Source organism: Mesoplodon densirostris, chromosome 16 (assembly GCF_025265405.1).
Source record: "Mesoplodon densirostris isolate mMesDen1 chromosome 16, mMesDen1 primary haplotype, whole genome shotgun sequence".
NCBI lineage: Eukaryota > Metazoa > Chordata > Mammalia > Artiodactyla > Ziphiidae > Mesoplodon > Mesoplodon densirostris.
Window position 1 is genome coordinate 75,319,686 of NC_082676.1, and position 24,225 is coordinate 75,343,910.

A 24,225-nucleotide genomic window follows, 5' to 3' on the forward strand; every position below is an offset into this window, starting at 1 on the left:
AAAAACTAAGCTGAAACTCAGAGAAAAAATTTGCCTAATTTTCAAAGCTAGTTGAGCACAGGAGCCAGAAACATAAAAGTTCTAGAAATGTCTTTTAGCACTCTTTAAATTATGCTTCCCATGGAAGAGCAAATTAAGGAAAATATAAAGGAAAAGTGTGTGTGTTTAAATATAATATAATAAATAGATACAAATGTAAATACAAATATAATTCTTGCTTGATAAGTCACATATATATATTTGTAGTAACATGTTCTGGTGTCCATAAGAAATTAAATTATTCAGTAGATGCCCCTATATTGTCTTTCATTTTCAGGCTATTGATTTATTTTTCACATACTCACAGCTTGTTATGTGTTGCCCTGAGCACTTAACATATAGTTATTCATTTATTCCTGAAACAAAGAAACTGAGTCATAGAAGGATTAAGAGAACTCACGAGGTTACATTGCTTTTAATTGGCGCTTCTGAAACTCAGAGTCAGATAGACAGGATACAATTTCTGCTGTCTCCCTCAAAGTGTCAGGAGTCCTTAGCATCTACGCTAAGCATATGGATTTTCCAGAAACTGCAAAGGGAGCATTGTTTGTGTTTGTCATTGCTAAGGAATTGTTGAGCCTTCTTTTTTTAATATGCTAGATTTTCACTTCTGTTCTGAGGTTTCAGAAGCCCCTTTGGTGCCCTCTAATTGTATCAAATACCTTATAAGGAGGCAGATCCCACAACAAAATAGGAAAAAAAATATCTCACCAATTAAAGAACTCATGGACCAGAGAGAGCTTAGTAAATATTATCTGCATTCTTTTAACAAACACGCCTCATTATTCTAAAACTTGGAAACAATGATAATGAAACTTACCCAGAAGCACCATGCTCCCCCTCAACCCACCCCACCCCCCAAAATGTAAGGCATGTCACCCACTCTGTGGGGGATTTTAACCAGGAAAGAACATATGAGGGCTAATTGCCTGCTTTTCACACACTGCTAGCCCTCAGTACCTGTGGCTTTTTATGCACTGGAGTGGAAATGACTGTGTATACGAATTTTACTAGGAGTTAGGTGGTTGCATGTGTCACAGAAGGCCTGGGGAGAGTTTGAAACATGAATGACAAGCTATCTATACTTTAGAATTTTTAAGTTTGACAAATACTGACTCGATGAGGAAGAGGAGACTCACTTCTTTTCCCACTGACTTTAAAAAAAAAACAAACTGCTATATATTTCATGCACTTTGACTTTCAGTAAAGATTACTGTACAAATGATGATTGAACTTGGCTGTTTGGCTTCCATTCTTTCCTAGCAAGACAAGTGGTAACACTAGACCATATTTCTTTCCTATTTTAATTTCACATTTGGATTATTTTGTATCTTTAGGAACTGCCTAAAATATCACTAAGGGAGATGACTTGAATGGATGCTGATTTATTTAAGTTTATTCTGCCATTTGAAATATTTGCACTATTTTTATATCAACTCCATCAAATTGGCTACGCTTTTTAACACAATGTGATACAGAGAGGGCTTAGACTTTATGATCAACTGTACCTGGCGGCAAACCTTCCTTCCCCCATTTTATAAAACTGGGCAAATTACTTTACCCACCCCCAAACCTCAAGAGTTCTCATTTGCAAACTGAGGGGAACAAAAACATAGCTACCTTTCAGCATTAGTTTGCAGATGAAGCAGAGGGAAAAATATAGAAAAGCTAGGATGGTGCTTGACAAACGATTACTAATTAGAACTTACTGTGACTATATTTATTATTTTTTATAGAGAACTGATCAGTTAGGAATCTAAATCTATTTGCCCTAATGAAATTCCTTCAAATGTAGATCCCATAGAATACATGAAGATTAATCAATATCAGGACCAAATTTTATTTTACAGTCATTCCTTCAACAGTGTAACAGACATTTTCTGTGCACTCATATTCCACTGGCCCACCCCAGTGTTTACCTGTAGAGTTCCTACATAGTCCTGAGAATGTTTTCTGGCCATAATACAAGGGAGTGGGTATCCCAGGAGAGATGCTCCATCAACAAAAGATGGGAGTTGACAGATCAGTACTCCAGTTTCCAGGATCCTTGGGGGTGTGTTCACACTGTCTTAGGGTGGCGCTGGTTGGATTGAGCCTCAGTTGCCCAAAGTGGTAATCTGCTCTATATCCTACATACTGTAAACATGCTATCTATTGGTTTTCTTTCCTCCTTGTCTTACTCTCTCATTGTACTTCCTGTGATCACCTCCAAAGTAATGTATCAATACTTGCCCCCAGATCGTTGACTCAGGTCTGTTTCTGAAGCATCAAGACAAGCATCCTGTTACCTGAGCATGTTTACTGTGACCTAGGAACCTAGCTCAGATAATGCAACTTCTTGAAATAACAGCATTTGTGCAGCTCTAACAAGTATCACTTGGACATCTCTACATTCTAGGACTTACTTGTTCCCAGGAATCTAGGCACCTTATTTTAATCCCCTTTTTCTTCTCCTTCTGAGTGTCATCTGGCTGAACGCCTCCAGCACCAACTTCCTCTTTCTCTTCATTCTTTGAAACTATGTAGCTTTGAAACTATGTTAAAACCACACCCTGAGCTTGTTCACTGAAAGGAGGAAAACCTCAAGCAGTTAAATTTTACATCAATCACTAGAATGCTAGTTGGAGATTTTCCTTGAATTTATATCTCTCTCCTCTTTAACCATTCCCAAGGATAAACAAAATTTTAGCTGCATAGATATGCCTATGATCAAGGGGAATATTTTTCAGGGTGATTGCATTTATATTTCTTCTAAACTATTTTTTTTCTTTTAGATTTGAAAAGTCTGTTAGTTTTTAGCTCAATAAACTCATGCCTGGCACCTTCAGGACACTTTATTTTGGATGGAGATGCATAGCCAGGCCAACTAAATGTTTTCTTCTCCTCCAACAGATTTTTTTACTTGTACATGGAGGTGTCCCATGAGTGCAGTGAAGACTGTGTATACAACTTCATCACCACTCTATCCAAACAAGTATAAATAATCTTTTTATGATAATGCCTCTGTCAGATATGAAGGGCTGAACTGCTCTTTTTCTTTCTAGTATTTGCCCATAGTCACTTTTCTTTATCATAGTCAGTCTGTTCTCACTTTGTTATTCCCTCCTTCTAAAGAAATAGCTGAAAAATATTCAAGCCACCCCCGTCCTCACTTACAGGAAAAAATGGATAAACAACATCCTCCAAGTCTTCCCCTCTGTGTAGGAGAAGGTTCATGGGACCACATTTCAGAGTTTAAAATCCATGCAAGTGGAAACTGTTTTATCTAAAAAGGCTTGCTGGTTGTGTGAGCTGCCTAAACTATTGGTATATCCTGAAGAAGAGAATAGTATTCCTCATGATGTTCAAAAAAAGAGCAAAACTTTTGCAGTGAGAGGTGTGAGAATAAGTATTGATTCCAAGGGGTTTGTTCATCTATTTTTTATTTTCCAAAAGGTAAATGTTAAATTCAAAACCTTGATGGAAAACCACCCTTGACATAAGATTATATCTTTCCTTTACAACAGATTTAAATAAAGCATAAACATGCTAATGTCATTTTAATCTAACAAGGAATCTATCTCTTTCATTTCTGACTGTTGTACTGAGTGTTAATAGAAAGACTTTTATATACCTGGTTCTTTTTCTGAATGATGGATTAAAGTTACATCTATATAATTTTAATTCAGATCAAAAATGTTGTATTAAGTGCTGGGAATAAAATTAACCTAATATGCAAATTGTTCAATAAGCCTAACATCCAGTAAAGATATATTTTATGGGGATGAAAAATGAGTGAGGTATATTTTCTGCACCAAGAATGTTTTTGGTATCAAAATGAAATCTAAGGTCTTGAAAGACTTTTTTTATTTTGCATATATCTGACATAAAAATAAAATAGCTTTTCTTTGAAAGTCATATATATTAAGGAATGAAGGTTGAAACTGGGAGTTGACTCTTTTAAAAAGCATCTTTTAACATGTGATTATCCTTTTTATTAATTTCTATTTTGTTGAATGATATGTTATAATTATAGTAATGCATACCTGTGTCTAAGGTGTAGACGGGTCTTGACGTTTTTCAGTTGCCTAGTACCTGGAAATGGGAATCATTAATCTGAGCAACTTCACTTTCTTTGCAGCAGAACTGAGGTAATTTAATCACAAATCCCAATGATCAAGAGAAAATGAACTTATTTAGTCAGACAGTCTTTATTTTGTAACTCTTATGGGAATGAATAAAGATGATCCTGCACTTAACATTAAAATTACACTTAAATTATAGCTGCGAGGATTCTTAGTTGGTCTGGCTAATTCCAATGGTGGAGACACATGTAGGATATTCTCTGGAGAAAGCAGGCCTGAGTGCCAGCTTAGTGACACTATGAAATTTCAAGTTCACCTCACCTCTTTTTTTCTTTTCTGAGCTATATTCTTTAGTGTTCTGCAACAGAGAAATTGGGCATTTTTATAGAGTTGTGGGGATAGCTTGTTTTCTTTGTAAAATTTTCAAAGAATTTATATCATTGCAGGGACCAAGAAATATGTTTGAACTTGGTAGTAACCTACATAAGTAAATCCTTTTCTGAAAACTGGTCAGAAAGTTCAATCAATAAGAAACAGAAATAAGATTCCTTAGTAGAATAGATTTTGGGAAGAGGGTGGTTTTATGCAAACTGTCTAGAGGTTTTTGTTATTGTTACAACATATTTTGATTTTGTTTGTTTTTGAAATGCAGCCACTCATATCCCCAGACCTGAGAAACAACCCCTGAGAGACAACCATTTTTTAGACATATTTACTTTATTTTTGTTTGTTTTTGTTTATGTTTTGGCCATCCCACGTGGCTTGCGGGATCTTAGTTCCCAACCAGAGGTTGAACCCTGGGCAGTGAAAGCACCGAGTTCTAACCACTGGATTGCCAGGGAACTCCCTAGACATGTTTACTTTAAATCCTTCCACTTACAAGTTTCTCCAAACACTGGGTGCCTTGCTGTTTATTCTTCTAGATAATTTCCCCCTTTTGCCTATTCTCTGAGGGTCTTCTTTGCTGAAAACAACTGAGGGCAACTTTTGGTACTTGAAAGGACAGATATCTTTTCCAAGTATACCCTTCACATAACAATCTGCTCAGTAATGAGGAATGAGATTTGAAGCCACCGCATCAGCTTAGGATGTTGTGTTCAAAATAGAAAGCGTACAAGTAAAAAGAAAAGTGAAGTCATGTCTTAAGAGAGATTTCTAACATAACAATGTTTGGTGTTGATAAAAATGAAATAGATGAAGAAAAAGTATAATTTTAAAGAGAAATAAAATGATTAATGATGGAAAAGAAAGTAAAATATAGTTTAAAAATTAGTATGATCCATCACCAAGAAAAGGTATTAGTAAGAAAGTTTGTTATATATTTAAACAATATCTCTTCTTGCTTTCAGAACTACATAACTTTAAAATATTGTGGTTTCTCCTGAAGTTCTAAATTTTATTTCTAAAATTTCTTGCTCCTCCAGTTCATGCTCAATACTTTTTAAAAATTTATTATTGATATATAAATGTTAACTATCTCAGATGTAGACAGATATATAACAATGAACCCTCAAATACCTACCCCTCAGATTCAATCATCATCATCATTTTGCCAGACTGCATTATCTTCCCAATCCCATATATATATATATATATGTAACCATTAAACCATTAGTGGGAAAACTTAACAGAGCTGCTACAAAGAGTTGGTCATCTTTCTCAAAACTTCCTGTTTACTGTACCTAACAGTATTGTTAGGGACAGTGTGAATCCGAGAATCCCTTTTCCAGAATTATTTTCTATTCTGGACACCTTCCCTCAGTCTTCTGTACTTGCCCGGGGTTCCTATTTCTCAAGGAAAACTCAAATGAATCCCTGAGCCCCACACCTAGTCCCTGAAGTTCTGAGAGGTGACACTCTTTAATCCATCAACTATTAATAAGTGGGCAAAAGTATTTTTAATGGATATGTGAATTAGGCAGGGAAGTAGTATAGAAGGAAGAGAAAATACTTGAAAGAGAAAAGAGCCAGAGGGTGAGTCACATGACTGTCAATGGAAGGAAAGAAAGGATAGAAAATATAGAGCGCATTCAATTCCAAGTATTGTCCCATTAAATGTTGTAGACCCAAAGATATTGATGGACTTTGTAATCACTGATTTAACACTAGGGATTTATAATTACAAGTTTCAGGTGGTTTCTGAAGTTTATTTTTCTCTTCTAAGTACACAGAAAAAAATTTTAAGTACTGATCAAATGTATTTTCTCTTTGAAATTTGCCTCAGTGGTGATCAAAACCTGAGATGCAGTTAATTGTTTCACAGAACAGCTGGTATCATTCTTTAAGTAGCCTTCACAAAAAGTCCATTCTTTTGGAACATTCTCCTTTAATCTTTCATTAATGGTAAAATGTTAAACATTTCCCTTTTTGCTATGATTGTTTATTTAATATTTTTTTTACTGTGTTCCTCTCCTTTTCTAGGTCATGCAAATTGATACTTTTGTGATAGCATTTGATCTTTCAAGGAGGGCTGATGTTCTTGATAAATTATCAGCTTGTTAGTCAAGTTGAAGTTTTGATTATATGGGGCACAGCTTTGAAATGGGATTTCCTCTCATCATAACTTACCTGAAAATGTTCCTCTTCATTCGGCTGAACAGAGGAGAAAGTTTTATTAATTAAAGAGATAATTAATGTCACCAAATCAAATAACTCAGCTCGAAAGGTTTTGTTGTTTCTTTCTTGGTTTTTTCAAGTTTGCTTTTTCTTTATAAGGGTGCTGTATATAAAAACCTCAGAAGGGAGATCAGAATAACCATCCTAAGTCATTAAGCGCTGTTGGACCAGCATTTATCTAAATAAATAAGAATGTAAGTTGTTTCCTTGCTCAGAAGCTGGCTGAAAATTTGCTAAGTGATTGATTTGATGCTAATTTTCTGCATGAAGTTCTTATCTTCTTCAAGGCCTGTATGAAAGGAAAATAAATTATGCCAAAATGACGGAGCCCTATGTAGATTTTGTTTTGAATTCAGAAAGTTTGGAAATCTCCTTTGCCCAGCAGGACTAGATCTCCAAGGGACCCATACTTATGATATCACAAAGAAGGCAACTTGCTCTTAAAAGACTGCAGAATTTCTCTATGTCCACATCCCAGTACTTTTTGAGGATAGAACTGAAATAACATATTCATGGCAGGTGCCGCCATGTGGCTCACTCGAACAGTCCTCTCTGTCAGTGTTCAGTGCGGAGAAAGTCCACGCTGTGACCCTCAGCTAGGTTTCTGCCCCAGCCCTAGTTGGCATTGTTGTGTTTTGATTTTGCCAAACCACCCTCTTCATTTCAATGTGTTCATGAATTGAGGAGAAGGATGAGATTTTACATTTCAATATGTGATTCATGGGATGATTGGAGGAAATAAGGGGAGAATTGTGACACATAAAAATGTGTTACTGAATGACAGTCTGACAGAAAGAGCTCTTGACTTAGGACCATAAGTCTTTTTTCCAGCTTTATTGAGGTATAATTAACACACAATATTGTGTAAGTTTAGGTGCACAGCATGTTGATTTGTTACATTTATATATTGCAAAATGATTACCACCAGATTGTTAGCTAACGCCTCCATCACCTCACATAATTATCATTTCTTTTTTGTGGTGAGAACATTTAAGATCTACTCCCCTAGCATTTTTCCAATATATAATACAATATTATTAACTATAATCACCATGCTATACATTAGATCCCCAGAACTTATCTTGTACCTGTAAATTTATACCCTTTGACCAACATCTCCCCATTTTTCCCACCCTCCAGTCCCTGGCAACCACTACTCTAACATCTGTCACTATGAGTTCAGCTTTTTTTAAATCACATATAAGTGATATCATGCAGTATTTGTCCTTCTCTTTCTGACTTATTTCACTTAGCATAATACCATGAGGATTGGGACTTCTCTGGTGGCGCAGTGGTTAAGACTCCACGCTCCCAATGCAGGGGGCCCAGGTTCTATCCGTAGTCAGGGAACTATATTCTACATGCATGCCACAACTAAGGAGCCCACCTGCTGCAACTAAGACCCAGCACAACCAAATAAATAAATTAATATAATATAATATAATATAAAAAAATACCATGAGGATCTGAGGATCATAAATCTTTATGCAGAAATACTCTCTTCACAACCTTTGGGCAAGTTATTTCACCTCTCTGGGCCTTTCTGGGTTGAAGGACTTCAACTCATACCAGTTTCTAGTAAGAATAAAAGGCAACTTTACCTAGAGATTATCATACTAAGTGAAGTAAGCCAGACAGAGAAAGACAGATATCATATGATATTGCTTATATATGGAATCTAAAAATATGATGCAAAGGAACTTATTTACAAAACAGAAATTGATCCACAGATGTAGAGAACAAACTTATGGTTACCAAAGAGGAAAGGAGGGATGAGGGATAATTTAGGAGTTTGATATTAACATATACACACTACTATATATAAAATAGATGACGAACAAGGACCTACTGCATAGCATGGGGAACTCTACCCAGTTTTTGTAATAATCTATAAGGGAAAAAAATCTGAAAAAGAATATATATACATATATATCTCCAAATCACTTTGCTGTACACCTGAAACTAACACAAGATTGTCAATCAGCTATACTTCAATAAAAATTTAAAAATTAAAAAAAAGAATAAAAGGCAACTTTGTTTTTAAGTCATTCTAACTCTAATTCTTTTGATATTATGCTCTAAAATCTCTAGCTAAAACTAAATATTTCAACATTTATTATTATCCAGGACCCCAAATTACGTGAACTTCTGGATGTGGGGAATATCGGGCGCCTGGAACATCGCATGATAACAGTGGTGTATGGGCCTGACTTAGTTAACATCTCCCATTTGAACCTCGTGGCTTTCCAAGAAGAAGTGGCCAAGGTATGTGGATTGAAACTTCTGGAGCTTGTCACCTCAATCTGAATCCGTATGATATTGTCCTGATTCCTATGAAAGACTTTGAGTTTTTGTCATATTTAGCATGTGTTAAAATTCCATCTAAAAGTCATTCTGCTGCCAAGTAGAAGTGTAATTCAAACACTTCCAAGTAATGGCATTGGCTTAGAATAATGGATATTTTACATTAGAAAATAAGGCATTTGAAATAATTTCTTTGCAAAAGAAAATAGAGATGAAACCACATTCCATTTCACCTAAACCTCTTATCCCAACCCATTTTCTCTTAGCCTTACCATCTTCTTTCCATCCCTTTCCTAGAGGGCAGACATTTAAGTACCTATTTAACTTCTTTTACCATGTGCACACTTAACCCATGATTACACACATAGTAGCTGCTCAATTAATATGAGAAAGAATGAAAAGTTTAAAATTTTAAATAGCAATTTTAAATAATAATAAATATTCATTCAGCCATGGACTAGAAAGGTGAATTAGGCATGGCCCTCTCCATTAAGGAGTTGCTAGTTTACTAAGAGAGTGGGTCTTTCAGATGCATACAGAAATAACCAGAACAAAGGCAAGATATATCAAACAAGAAGCTATGAACTTCTGGGAAACTTGGACTCAAGTTTGATGCTTTCTCTAAAAATGTCCAACTGCCATTAGAAGAGAACTGAAATGAACATATTGAAAGAAAAGATTTATTTTTCCATGTTTATGATTTATAAGATACTAGTGATGATCCTGACCCTTCATACAATTTCTTTCCAGAGTTAAGAATATGAATCTAGGAACACTTTGAAGTCTGCATATCATGTCTGTGCCCTTACACAGTTCTCATATGACGGATCAGAACTATGGGGTCATGTCAGGCCAGTGTTCATTGCCTGAGCATTATGATCTATAATTTTTTAAGCCTCAGTGCTCTGATATTTTTTTGAGCTACACCAGATAATCTGACCTGACCTCTAATTCTTTAGTGATTACAGTAGAAGTTTATTCCCAAAAGTTGCATAACATCAACTTCAATTCTTATAATGGAATAAATAAAATGCCAACTAGTTTTGACACACTGAGTTCTTTAGAAACTACTCATCAAGGCTGTGTTACAAACCCCATCTATTTTCTCTCTTTAAGAACCAAGTCACCCATTTACTTCTATGGTATCATTTATGCTTGGAGAGAGACTTCTGTTCAGTGAAACATTGTCTGCGTGACAGCATCGTACTTGCTTGCAATCACTCTTATTCTGGTACCTGCTGGTATTCTGTTGAGTGTATACACTTCACTTCTCAATATATGTATGGATGGTTGGATGGATGGATGAATATAGATAAACAAGTACTAAATATTTCTAAAATATTTTAAAAATATCATTCCTGAAATACAGTCATATTCAGTTTTTTAAAAAAATGACCAATTCATGATATTCATTAACTCTTAGTTAAAAGCATTCACTAAATGACAGTGACTTTCAGGGAGGCTTTTACTGTGAGTGAATATAGTTTTATATTACAAACCAATCTGCATATCTTATATTGCATTAAACCTTTGTGTGGTTGAGTTGAAAATATTATAATTTCCTCCTCTCTTTAATTTCCTGTGGGCTTCTGCTCACTAATTGCCTTTAGGGATTTTGATTACTGAGCCCTGTAGTATTCCCTCTCAGAACTGAATCTATAGACGTTTTTCCAGCAGCTACTTGCTTAGTATAATTAATGAAGATACAGAATATGTTTTGCCTTCCCAGACTGTGATATTCTATAGGACAATTTTCCTCAATTGAAATTGCTCAGCCAGAAGATTAAAATTTGCAAACACCATGTACTCTGAAAACTTAATTTCCACCCTTTTAATTGTCAGCACTGTCTCATAACATCACACCTTCTGTTTAGTCTTCGGAGCCAACATACCTAGTACCTTGCATAGTGCCAGCACCAAAGTAAACAGTTTCCTTCATTATGTATAACACCCGACAGGAACCTGAGTTTCTTTGAAAGTCAAATGTCTTCAGAAAAAATTGTTTACCAAGGGATTCTGGCTCATTCATTCATTCAACACACATTTGTCAGGTGCCTTCAGTGTTCCAGTGTCAGGGACACAGCATTCTGGAGGAAATAAAAAGATAAATCACGATGATGAAGTACACTTACTGTACTGTACAGATCTCAGATGGAGGTCTGTGTGGAAGGATATAGCAGGAGGAGAGGGTATGAGGATGGGGGAAGGGGATTATTTCTTCATGGAGTGCTCAGAGAAGGCAAAAATCTGAAGAAAGTTGCTCAATTGCAACAATATCATAGATTCCTGAGAAATCTCTTGAGTCGATTAAAATTGTTTTTTTTATCAGAACCAGGACTTCAGCTTTCCTAAATATATTATTCCAGATTTGCGTGCTTTCTTTCTTACATAAATCACTTGAGATTGATTTTTTTATTTATTCTTTAAGACAAGTGACTCCTTTCAAAGGTGGATTGGGGGAAAACTGTCTGTCAATTTTTCCCTCTGTAGTTGGACTAGAAGAGTGGTATCTTTTGCAGTTAAGTAAAAGTCACTCTCCTTGTTATGCAGCATGATTTGCCAACTCTCTGTGTCCTAAAGATGGACTTTCCCTGATCCCTTGAGGGATACCTCCCTTTAATATACCTGAAAAATGGGTGGTTTGTTTCACATTTGCCCTCTGAGTCTCACACTTATTCCTGCATCTCCTGCTGCCCTGAGGACCAATGAACACATCCACATTTGCTACTCCTGGAACTACTGGACTTCAACCCCCCTCTCCGGGATGCCCTGAGCCCTCCTCAGAGCTTCAGGGGGGAGGTGAATACCATCATCTTTCCCTTTACTCTCCCACTGTTAATTCCCAACAGTCCTCCACGCACAGCTATGTGAATCCTGGCAAAGGTGGAGGTACCAGCAAAGGAAACTAGCAAAGGCAACAGATGTCGATTTCTTGTATTGTGATGTAGGCTTCTGAAGGACTTTGGCTTTTATTTTGGGAGATGGAAGCCATTGGAGGGTTTTGAGCAGTTGGTGGACTTGGTCTGACTTAACTCTTTAGTCAATAATGGACCGCAAGGGCAGAGGCAATATTGGAAGCAGGGATATCAGGTAAAAAAACTACAGAAATATTTTAAGTGGGTTATTAGTATCTTGGACCAAGGGGGAGCTATGTAGGAGATAAGAAGGGGTCTGAATATCTATATCTACATCTACTTAAAGGAAGAATCCAGAGCATAACAATCACAATTGTATGTTGCATGTGAGAGAAAGAGAAGAATCAAGGATGATGTTAGAGTTTTGGTCCAAGAGACAGGAAGGATGGAAATGCCACTTACTTCATAAGGAAAGTTTAAAGTAGAACACATTTGGTGGTATACAACAAGGCTTCAGCTTTGAATATGTTCAATTTGAGATTATTATTAGATATCCAAAGAAACATGTTGAGTAGGCAGTTAGATATATGAACCTGGGGTTCAATGCCAAATATAATGGAACAGTTTGAAAGTCATCAGGTTATAGATAGTATTTAATGAGACAGGATGAGCTCAGCCAGGAAGTGACTGTAGATAGAGAAGATGTCCAAGACCTGAGTCATTGATACTCCAACATGAAGAGATTGAGGAGATAAGAAAGAATCAGAAAAAGTAGGCGGAGAAGGAGTAGCCAGTGAGGTGGCAAAGAGGCCAGTATGTGTGTTTGGGAGCCAGGTAAGCAAAGTGTTTCAAGAAGAAGAGAGTGATCAACAGGATCAAATACTACTCATAGGTCAAGTAAGATGAAGGCCAAGAATTGATGGGTGGATTTAAGGATATAGAGGTCATTGGTGACCTTGATTAGAGCAACTACAGTGGAGTAGGAGGGTCAAAGTCTATTGGAGAGGTCTCTGGGGAATATCAGTAGAGGCAAATTAAGAAACCAAAAGAGATTGCTCTTGTGAGAAGTTTTGATGTAAAGGGCAGGGGAAAAATGAGAAAGATGCTAGAAGGGGGAAGTGAGACCAAGAGATAGTTTTTAAGATGGGCGAAACCACAAAATACATGTATGCTTGTGGGAATGATCCTGTGGAGGGAAAACAATGTAAGCGAGTCAGAGAATTGCTAGAGCATGTCCTTGAGCGGTCGAGAGAGTGGTAGGATCTAGTACAAGGCTCAGTAAACTACAGCCTGAGACCAAGTCTGACCTACCACTTGTTTTTATAAACAAAGTTTTATTGGAATATAACAATGCCTATTTGTTTACAAATTATCTATGGCTGCTTTCACTAGACATAGTTGAGTAGTTATGACATAGAACATATGGAGTACAAAGCCTAAAATTTTATGCTCTGGTCCTTTACCAAGAAAAAGAAAATTGTTGACTCTCTCTTATTCACAAACAGAGGGGCTGTGCTCAGACAGGAGCAAGGGCATTAAATCAATGAGAGGAGGAAAACTGGAGTCCATCAGTAGAGATGCTGGTAAATCATCCATGTAATAGAGGGAACTGTAGATGTTTTTTGATTGCTTCTGTTTTCTCAGTGCCAAAGACAGAAGTCAGTAGCTGAGAGTAAGGACTATTAAATCCTCAAGGCTTTTTTCCACACCAGTTGGCGAATTTCTTTAAATATATGACTGGTAAGGTTAACACGGACTGCAAAATACAGATCATTTACATCAGCTCCAAAAAACAGTGCCATTTGAACAAGTTAACTGATTTATCAGGTCAATGCAAAGTTTTCTATTGGTCAAGAAGTCTGAAGATAAAATAATTCTCTTCTTCCTGCCCAGTTCTAATCCCCTTTCTAATATTGTGCTTTCCTTTGAAGTGGGAGACTACATAGAGATGTCTAATTGTGCCTACTTCTTCCTGCAGTCATGCAACCTAAACACCATTGTGTAGGTTAAAACAGATTGCTCTGAGCCAGGAGCAGGGTTCACAGGGCCATATGCTGATGTTTACTGTCAGGTCTCAGGGATCCAGTATGTAACTCATGGGAGATCACTCTTCATCAAGAGAATTTCAGTAAGAAATGAATCTGTCTCAGGATTAGTAAAGAGGAATCTCTGTGTGCAAAGGCAACAGAGGCGGAGACTTCCCTGTTTGGATTTAGAAATCTAAAATGATTTTCAGCATGTCTTCCCTCTGGGTTCTGGTCCCTGGAGGCTCACCCTGTCACCCACCTGCCCAATTCCTATCCCAGATCCTTGTTCAATCCAATGGCCTATCACCCCGAGAGACAGGATTTGAGATTCCAGCTCTGATATTCAGTTCTAATTGGTTAGATATTCTGATAGGCCCCCTGGGTAGATACATTGTTGAACCACCACCCAGTTTGGCAAATTTCAGCCCAGAGATTGTTTTAGTGTATTAAAATGCAGTGGATTATGACAGCAAGGACCCAGGGAGTTAAGATTGAGATGTCTAATGACAGAGCCATGAAGGGGAAATTTCATGTCCACTTCTCTGCACAAGAATTGAAAGACGCCATTGTTTCCAATCCTTAATATTTTACACACTGAATTCTCTTGAGCATTTATAAATTGGAAAAACAAAATAAAAAATATTTTTTTGTTTAACCATGCTACTCGTAGGGACTTGACCTGATTTTTTTTAACTTTGATTGAAATATAATATACACAGAAAAGTTCACAAGCTGTAACTATATAACTTGATGAATTTTTGAAAAAAGCACACACCCATGTGAGCAGCACCCCAATAAAGAAACAGAGCATCACCAACACCCCAGGTGTCTACCCTATTAACACACCCTATTTTAACCTGCAACTTTATAAATTAGTTTTACCTGTTTTTAAAATTTCTGTAAATGAAATCATAGACTACGTTTTCTTTTTGGTCTGACTTCTATTACTCAAAATTTATATTTATGAGATTCATCTACATTTTGCATGTGGTTATACTTTGTTCATTCTCTTTGCTAAATAGTATACCATAATTTATTTATCTATTCTATAGTTGATGGACATTCAGGCAGTTTCCAGTTTGAGGTTATTACAAATAGTGTTGTTATAAATCAAAACTACAACAAGGTATCAACTCACACCAGTCAGAATGGCCATCATTAAAAAGTTTACAAATAACACATGCTGGAGAGGGTATGGAGAAAAGGGAACTCTCCGACAGTGTTCTCCTACAGGGAATGTAAATTGGTGCAGCCACTATGGAAAACAGTATGAAGGTTCCTTTAAAAACTAAAAGTAGAGTTGCCATATGATCCAGCAATCCCACTCCTGAGCATATATCCAGAGAAAACTATAATTCGAAAAGATATATACACACCAATGTTCATAGCAGCACTACTTACAATAGCCAAGACATAGAAGCAACCTAAACGTCTATCAACAGATGAATGGATAAAGAAGATGTGTTTTATATATGTGTGTATATATATATATATATATATATATATATATATATATGTATGTATATATTCACACACACACACACACACACAGTGCAATATTACTCAGCCATAAAAAAGAGTGAAATAATGCCATTTGCAGCAACATGGATGCACTTAGAGATTACGTACTAAGTGAAGTAAGTCAGAAAGAGAAAGACATGGACTTACCCAGTGGTCCAGTGGTTAAGACCTTGTGCTTCCAATGAAGGGGGCATGGGTTCAATCCCTGGTTGGGGAAATAAGGTCCCACATGCCATGCAGTATGGTTAAAAAATTTAAAAAATAAAATAAAATAAAAAGAAAGACAAATACCATATGATATCATATGTGGAATCTAAAATATGGTACAAAATGAACCTATTTATGAAACAGAAACAGACTCACAGACATAGAAAACAAACTTATGGTTACCAAAGGGGAAAGTGGGTGGGGGAGGGATAAATTAGGATTTTGGGATTAGCAGATACAAACTACTATATATAAAATAGATAAACAAAAATGTCCTACTGTATAGGATAGGGAACTATATTCAATATTCTGTGATTAAACCATAATGGGAAAGAATATGAAAAAATATATATATATATATATGTAACTGAATCACTGTACACCAGAAACTAAAACAACATTATAAATCAACTATACTTCAATTTAAAAATAAAAACAAACAGTGTTGTTATAAACATATGCCTTCCTGTGAAGTATGTAATTGATGGTCATAGGTCTTCCTATGTCTAGTCTTGATGGATATTGCCAATTTCCCAAACTGGTTGAGCTAGTTAGTTTTCTAAATGTTAATTCACTCATGCAAAAAAAATCTTTAACAGAGGATCTCTGTCTGTTAAATTATTAGATTTTGAAGTAACTGTCACAGAATAAATGTGCTCTCCAAAAATATGTTCTATAAACTGACATCAGTTTTCAGTAGCTATTTCAGAATTTGGGGGTAACCTCTGTCACCTATGCAGGTATGAATATCATAGGCAATCTAGTTTACTCATTTGGGGAGTGCGATCTGGGATTTCCTGGAAGTTTACCTTAACTGCATCCACACCATTTGCTTGCCCACCATCCAAATAACTTGCAAGCTCTCTGAATTTCCTAATTAGCTCTCATATCTCTTTCCTCATCCTGCTCCCCCCGCCCATCTTGTTCAAGTTCTTGATGGGTCCCATCTGTAGATGCCTTCTACCTCCTTTCCTAGAATCCTCTCTTTGCTCTCCAACTCTGTGTGTCTATCTGCTAGGAATGATCCTAAAAAAAACCTCAAACCTGATCATGCTTCAAATAATTTTCATTGCATATTACCCACAAAATGAAGTTTTCTGCCCATATCATTCAGTCATTCATTTAATGAACAAATATTCATTGAGGGTGTAGTATGTGGCAAGTACTAGGGATTTATCCGTGACCAAAACAAACATAGCCTCTGCCCTTAGGTGCCAGTGAATCACCACTTGGACCCTAGCACCATTCTGCCTCAACTGTTCTTAACCACCTGTGATTCTTTCTTCCTTTATAATGGTAATTCTTTGCTCTCAGAAGTGTGTGCTTTCCTAGATGTCCCTTCTCATTCTGTCCAGGAGAATTTCCAAGCCTCCGCAGGGACTCAGCTTACTCATCCATCTCCCCTTCTATTTCATGTGTTCCACGAAAAACTGATGGTTCCTTCCTGTTCTTTGATGAACCCTATGCATATTTGCTATTGCATTTCTCACACTTAAATTATCTGTCAGTGTGTCTGACACCCTACCCTGGATTTGTGAGCTGCTTAAAATCAGAAAACATAGCTTAGTCATTTGTGTTCCCAAGATCTATCTTAGTGCTTAGCTGGTATTAGGCACTCAATAAATGTGTGTTTTGGCAGAAAAATAAAAAGAAAGAAAGGAAAAAGGAGGGAGAGGGGAAGGGAAGGAGCAAGAAAGGGAGAAAGAGGCTTATGAATTCTTGAAAGCAATTGATAGATCATGAAAAAATGTAGAGCCATGGAGACTTTGAACATCATACACTCCAATATCCTCATTTTTGAGTCCAGAAAATTGAGGTTTCTGAGCTAGTTGCTCCAAGGTCCCTTCCCCCCACCCTCTACCCACCAGTTACCACATGTTTTCTGGAGAAAAGAGAAAATATCTTCAGCTGGTCAAATAATTGAGGCCTTTTAGGGGAAGGAATAAGAGAAGGTGCCACAAAGGGGGTGGGGGCTTTTTTTAAGAAAAAGAAATTATAGTCTACTAAATGAAATAGAAAAGAGAAAGAGGGACTAGTGAAGGGTCCTGCCACAGCCTCCTCTGGCCATTCCTGATATAGAACTTGATTCCTCAAAAACCTTGGGACTTTTCTTAGACTGTCCTTCAAATTAATAATATAGATATTTAAAACTGACCTCAATAGACACAAAGTTCTTACATTTCTTTTTATTCTGAGACATGTACATTGAGATAATAATTTTCAAACACTAACAGATATTCTGTACAAAATGTGAAGTTGATATCATTTCCTTTTTGAACTTAGCACCAACTTATGGTAAGTGAGCAATGGATATGTCTTGCTTTTCTTTAAATGAAAATGATTAAGAAAAAGAGAATGAGGTACGATATATTCTTTTCAGCAATGTATTTTGGGACATAATGGAAAACTGTGCTGATCTCCTTGGGGGTAGACTATGTGTGCCAAAAATATTGCCATATTGAATATATATTGCTTTTTACACATGTGAAAAGTTAGCCCTCTTGGTTATTGTGTTTTATGTGATATTCATTCACTGCTATTCCTGGCCTTCTCATATGCCTATGTCATCTTAGGATATTCCCCCCACCCAATCATAAATAAGGACCAAGTTCTTGACAGGTCAATACATTGCACTGTTAGTCTTGGGATTTTACAGTTGTGGATGTCCTTTGTTGGAAAATGAGATTTACCCCCACGTTCTGCACTTGAGTTTTGGATGAGTGTGGGGCAGGTGAAAGATGTACATTATAAACTTTCAACTTGTGGAAGTGTTACCCATCTGGAACATCCATATAAAAGTTTAAAAGTTCAAAAGTAAAAAAATAAAATAAAATAAAATAAAATAAAATAAAAAAGACATTCATTAAAAAAAATAGAGGGGAAACAAAAGGCAACTCGGATGATAATCTCTTCTTACACTCAGATAAGAACCAGCAATTGAAATTCTGTTGATTGTGGAAGAAATCACCCTTGCCCACCTTCCCCTGCTGTCTCTTCTCATTCCTTAAACAAAAGCTTCTTTTGAACCAGGCATTGTTCAAGGATGCCATGAAAATGAATTAATGCTTAACTTAAGGGAAAGTACATATGCAAGGAGACAGAAATGATCATGATTTCAGACTGTGGGCTACTGTTAGTCCACTTTCCCCAGGAAAAAAGACAGGAAACTGCTTAAGCAGCAGCATCTTCACTTTTCTTCCATCCATTCCATAACACAGAAATAAGCTGCTTCCCACTCGTTCTTCTGCCTCCCTGTCTTCTGAGCCTGGCAGCTGAGAAAGCCCTAATTGTATTATCTGCGTACCTTACCTTAAAGCAGGCACAAAGGTACATTTAAAAAAATCAGGGCTTCCCTGGTGGCACATGATTAAGAATCCTCCTGCCAATGCAGGGGACCCTGGTTCGAGCCCTGGTCTGGGAAGATCCCACATGCCATGAAGCAACTAAGCCTGTGTGCCACAACTACTGAGCCTGCGCTCTAGAGCCCATGAGCCACAACTACTGAAGCCTGAGCAGCCTAGAGCCCGTGCTCCACAAGAGAAGTCACCGCAGTAGAAGCCCGTGCACCGCAATGAAGAGTAGCTCCACTCGCTGCAACTAGAGAAAGCCCTTGTGCAGCAACAAAGACCCAACACAACCAAAAATAAATAAATAAAGAAAAAAATTTAAAAATCACCATAATTTTTTTTTTTTTTTTTTGCGGTATGCGGGCCTCTCACTGTTGTGGCCTCCCCCGTCGCGGAGCACAGGCTCCGGACGCGCAGGCTCCGGACGCGCAGGCTCAGCGGCCATGGCTCACGGGCCCAGCCGCTCCGCGGCATATGGGATCCTCCCAGACCGGGGCACGAACCCGTATCCCCTGCATCGGCAGGCGGACTCTCAACCACTTGCGCCACCAGGGAGGCCCTCACCATAATTTTTTATTATGAATACACAATGATGAAGAGAATGGATAAGTCACTAAGACATGACATAAAGGAAGAAGAAATCTAAGAAAATTTGGCTTACATGTTTAATTACTGTGAAAAAAATACCTGCTATCCTTTGAAAGTGGCATGTTGACCTGTTTCATCTAATGCTTTAATGTCAGTTGTTATGTTTAGGTTTCCAATGCATTAAATGCTCCCAAGGAATAAGATGTTCCTAAGAATAAAACATTTTCTTTTGAAAATACTTTAAAATAATCTTCCTATTGGCTATTTAATAATAATCATTCATTCATTCACTCAACAAATACTTAATTGCCTACTGTGTACCAGGTACAATGTTGACTGCTGGGGATAAACTAAATAGACAAAAATGATTGTCTTCATGAAGCTTACTTAATGGTGGGTGTAGGGTGATGATAACAAAATAAATAAGATGGTGATAGGTGCCAGGGGGAAATAAAGCAGGGAAGAGAGATAGAACGTGTTGCGGGGGGGTGTGTATTTCAATTTTAAATAAGTTGGTCACATAAGGTTACACTGATATGATGAAGAAAACCGTGAAGATGTTGGAGTGTGCCAAGTGGTTATCATGGAGGAGAGTGATGCTGAGATAGATGTGACCCAGTGTGTTGGTGGAAGAGAGTGATAAGCAGGGAGGAGAACAGGGAGAGGTGAGAGGAAGAGGCTGGGGGATGTGACAGGTGACCCAAATAGTGGTGGGTGGCCACTGTGAGAATTTGGTTTTACTCTCAGTGATGCAGGTATCTATTACATCATTTTGAGCAAGGGATGGATTTGGGGTGATGTATTTTAACAGGATTGTTCTGGTTGCTCTGTTGAAAAGCCACAGTAGGGCTATAGAAACAGAAACAAGGAGAGCAGAGTGCTTGGGTTAGAGATGGTGAGAAATGGTTAGATTCTGGATGTATTTTGAATGTGAAGCCAAAAGAGTTACTGAATGTATCAGATACATGAAATAAGAGAAAGAGAGAGCTAGGGATGATCTCAGGGCCTTTTGGAATTTCATTTATTGAGAGAGGGAGTGAGTTAGGAAGGGAAAATCAGAAATTTGGTTTTGGACATAAAATTTAAAGCAGTGTTAGCCCCAAAACAGCAAAATGAGCACAGGTGTGATCTCTTATCTCTCTTGAGTTACTGTGAATATGATGATAAAAGAATATAAATACACAATGATGAAGAGAATGGATAGGTCACTAAGACATGATATATTTTAGTAAGTTTGCAGGAGAAGGAAATGGAAAGAGAAAAGTGTCTGATAGAGTCAAGAAGACCACAGTCTAGGTTACATAGGGAGTTACAGCCAAGGAAGCTCCTGACCTACTCAGAAACAATTGAGACATGCTCTAGACTCGAGTTCTACCAGCCCAGCAGAACATGGAGTAAGAATTGGGGGTGAGAAAACTAACCTTCCACTCCTTCCTCCTGATCCTCATGTAGAATTAATCAATAACCAATTACTTCCTGGGTCAAAGATCTGAATGTCTGTCGTTTATGAAATTGAACAATTTGAAAAATATTATGGTGGCTAGCATTGGAGTTCAGGATCCAGAGTAAAGCTCTTCTCATTCTAGCATTTGTGGGTACTACACCATGGTGGCTGGCACCCACATGCTCACTGGGAAAGAAGTCTGCAAGCTGGTCATTCTTACTCCCACACCCAGAGCTCCCAGTTGGTCCTCCTATTGCCCCATCTAAGATGTGGACTAACAATAAAACATCCACAGACTGTAGAGAAATGCTACAATACTGAATGACAAAGGAAGCCAAGATGAACAAAAAGAGAATGATAGACACACAGGATAATTAAAGAAACAAATAATTAAAATAAAAAATGAGAAAATATCTTCAGAGAGAATTTTAAATATATTTTATCCTTAAGAAAATAACAAGGACTTCCCTGATGGTGCAGTGGTTAAGAATCCACTTGCCAATGCAGGGGATACAGGTTCAAGCCCTGGTCCAGGAATATCCCACATGCTGTGGAGCAATTAAGCCCGTGTGCCACAACTACTGAGCCCGAGTGCCACAACTGCTGAAGCCCGTGCACCTAGAGCTGGTGCCCTGCAACAAAAGAAGACACTGCAATAAGAAGCCCATGCACTGCAACCAATAGTAGCCATGAGGGTTTTGGACAGAACCACTTCAAGAATATGGTTGAGTGACATGAACACTATGGAAAGGATGCTTTGGGTATTTCATATTGGGGCATTTGATGGACATTTTCTCAGTTGTGCAAATTAGCAATGACTCAGGAAACTAGCTGGAGAGAGAGATGGGTGTCTCCTCAGCTGATGCTCAAAATATGTGAGACTCACAAAGATACAACTGAAAACCTCTCATCATGAAAACATAACCAAAGCAAACATTTTTCTCTTTTCTTCCACTCTGCGCCAAGGATGTTGCACTTTCGGGTGTTTTATTTCTTTCCATTTGAAGAATTCTCTTAAGGTTCATTTTAACTTGATATCACCACATTAAACTTTTCCCATTGGGCAGGAGAATATCAAAAGGTGTTAGAACAGGGCTAGGGATATACTAGACTGTTAGCTCTCAAAATGTGGATCCTTACATCCACATCTCGTACACTGCACTTCCAGGCATGTAAACTCTTCCTTAGACCATCAGGATAGAGCAGTGCTTCACTTATCCAGGGAAAGATAATTGGGCAAGAATCTTCAGAATACAGCCCAAAACATAAAACAAAGCATAAAGCATATCTATAAAGCCAATGCAGATGCTCTAAGCCCTAAAATTAAAGTTTCTGTACTTTATTAACTGGAAAGTCCCCTCAGCCCCATGCTAAACACAGGACTGTGAGTTCTTATAACTTATCCCAGCATAGTTCAAATTACAAGAGGAAATGTGTAAAGCTATTATCCAAAACCCTGTAGCAAACCATGATGAATGAATACTTATGACAATGAAGAAGACATAAAAATTAATTTCACAAACAATAAATTATAAAGCATGGATGTAATTCTGTTTCATTTACACATTCATTCATTCATGCAGTCAACTCAGGTCAACAAGTATGGATTTATTCCCCAGTGTATAAAAAACTGGCTGCAGGGCTTCCCTGGTGGCACAGTGGTTGAGAGTCCACCTGCCGATGCAGGGGACACGGGTTCATGCCCCGGTCTGGGAAGATCCCACATGCCACGGAGCAGCTGGGCCCGTGAGCCATGGCCGCTGAGCCTGCGCGTCTGGAGCCTGTGCTCCGCAACAGGAGAGGCCACAACAGTGAGAGGCCCGCATACCGCAAAAAAATCAAAAACAAACAGACAAAAAACTGGCTGCAGAACTATAAGATCTCACACAAGTTGTAGGATGATGCACATCCTTTTCTTCCTACTCCTATGAATGATGATATGTAGTGTTTTCTATACTCCTCCAGTTACAATGATTTGATTGTCATGGACACTAATACGTTCTTACTCAAATAGATTGTTCTAGAGGTAAACCAATCAGAGACCTTTCCCAGGATTTTTCATATTGGATATGAGGAAATCAATCAGACTCTCTCTGGTGGTGGGAGGCGCCATATGTGACAACTCTTGGTGCAGTTGGTGGCCATGGGGAAGAAGTTGGTCAGTCAGGAAAAAAGTAATGACATCAGGAAGAGAGAGCAGTGAAAAAGCAATGAAGAGGGCTTCCCTGGTGGCGCAGTGGTTGAGAGTCCGCCTGCCGATGCAGGGGACACCGGTTCGTGCCCCGGTGCGGGAAGATCCCACAAGCCGCTGAGTGGCTGGGCCCGTGAGCCATGGCCGCTAAGCCTGTGCGTCCGGAGCCTGTGCTCCGCAATGGGAGAGGCCACGACAGTGAGAGGCCCATGTGCCGCAAAAAAAAAAAAAAAAAAAAAAAAAGCAATGAAGAAATCCTCCCTGGTATCCAGACCACAGTTTCCTGATACTCTGCAAACTGCAGTTTGTCAAATTTTTCCTTCAGTTACAGGAAATACTCAGTGTCCTTGGCAAATTCTCCTATTTCCTAGGCTAGTTTGAGTTGTGCTTTTGGCAACTGTAGCCTAAAGACATTTGAATAACATGCACCTTTCCTTGATATTACATTATATGAGTAATATGGATTCTAGTGTCCCAGTGCTGATAATACTGGGTTGTAATATGCTTCCTGGTATCGGTAATTATATTGTATTTGACAACCATTTGTCTTTGACTATGAGATCAACATTTTGACTATAAAATATAAATCTTCACTGCCACCCAAAACAGAGGAACTGTGCCGGAAATTTTGCCAAAATTCTAAATGCTCTACATAGACCTGTAAACACAGTTACTTCTCAGACAGTCTTTTCTGCTTTTAATGAAAGTCTTTGCAGCTCATATTCCATCTTTCACCATGAAAAGATTCTTTACTGTGTCATTAAGACAAATGCACGGCAAGATGAATTCTGATGCCTGCCAGCAGGTGGGAGAAATGTGCTCAGCCATGCAACTCAACCCTGAATGAGCTGTGCATTGTTCCTTCTTACTCAAATCCCAACCTGCTACCTGATGATGAGCAGAGGTATTATTATTAATACCTTATTAATGATGGCAATAGGGGTTTTCCAATAAATTAAAAAATAAATGGAAAGCTATTAAAATTGTTAGGACTTTCATATGTCTCACAAATATTAAAATAC

General features: G+C 37.8%; 1 protein-coding gene across 4 annotated transcripts in view; it reads left to right on the forward strand.

Annotated features, from left to right (window-relative positions):
- The window catches only part of PLCB1 (phospholipase C beta 1), a 687,466-nt gene that overhangs the window by 453,599 nt on the left and 209,642 nt on the right, over positions 1-24,225 (forward strand). For all 4 annotated transcript variants that reach the window (XM_060120282.1, XM_060120283.1, XM_060120284.1 and 1 more), the window contains one exon: positions 8,847-8,984. In XM_060120282.1, the coding sequence (XP_059976265.1) occupies positions 8,847-8,984 (138 nt within the window). The remainder of the gene's footprint in view (positions 1-8,846; positions 8,985-24,225) is intronic.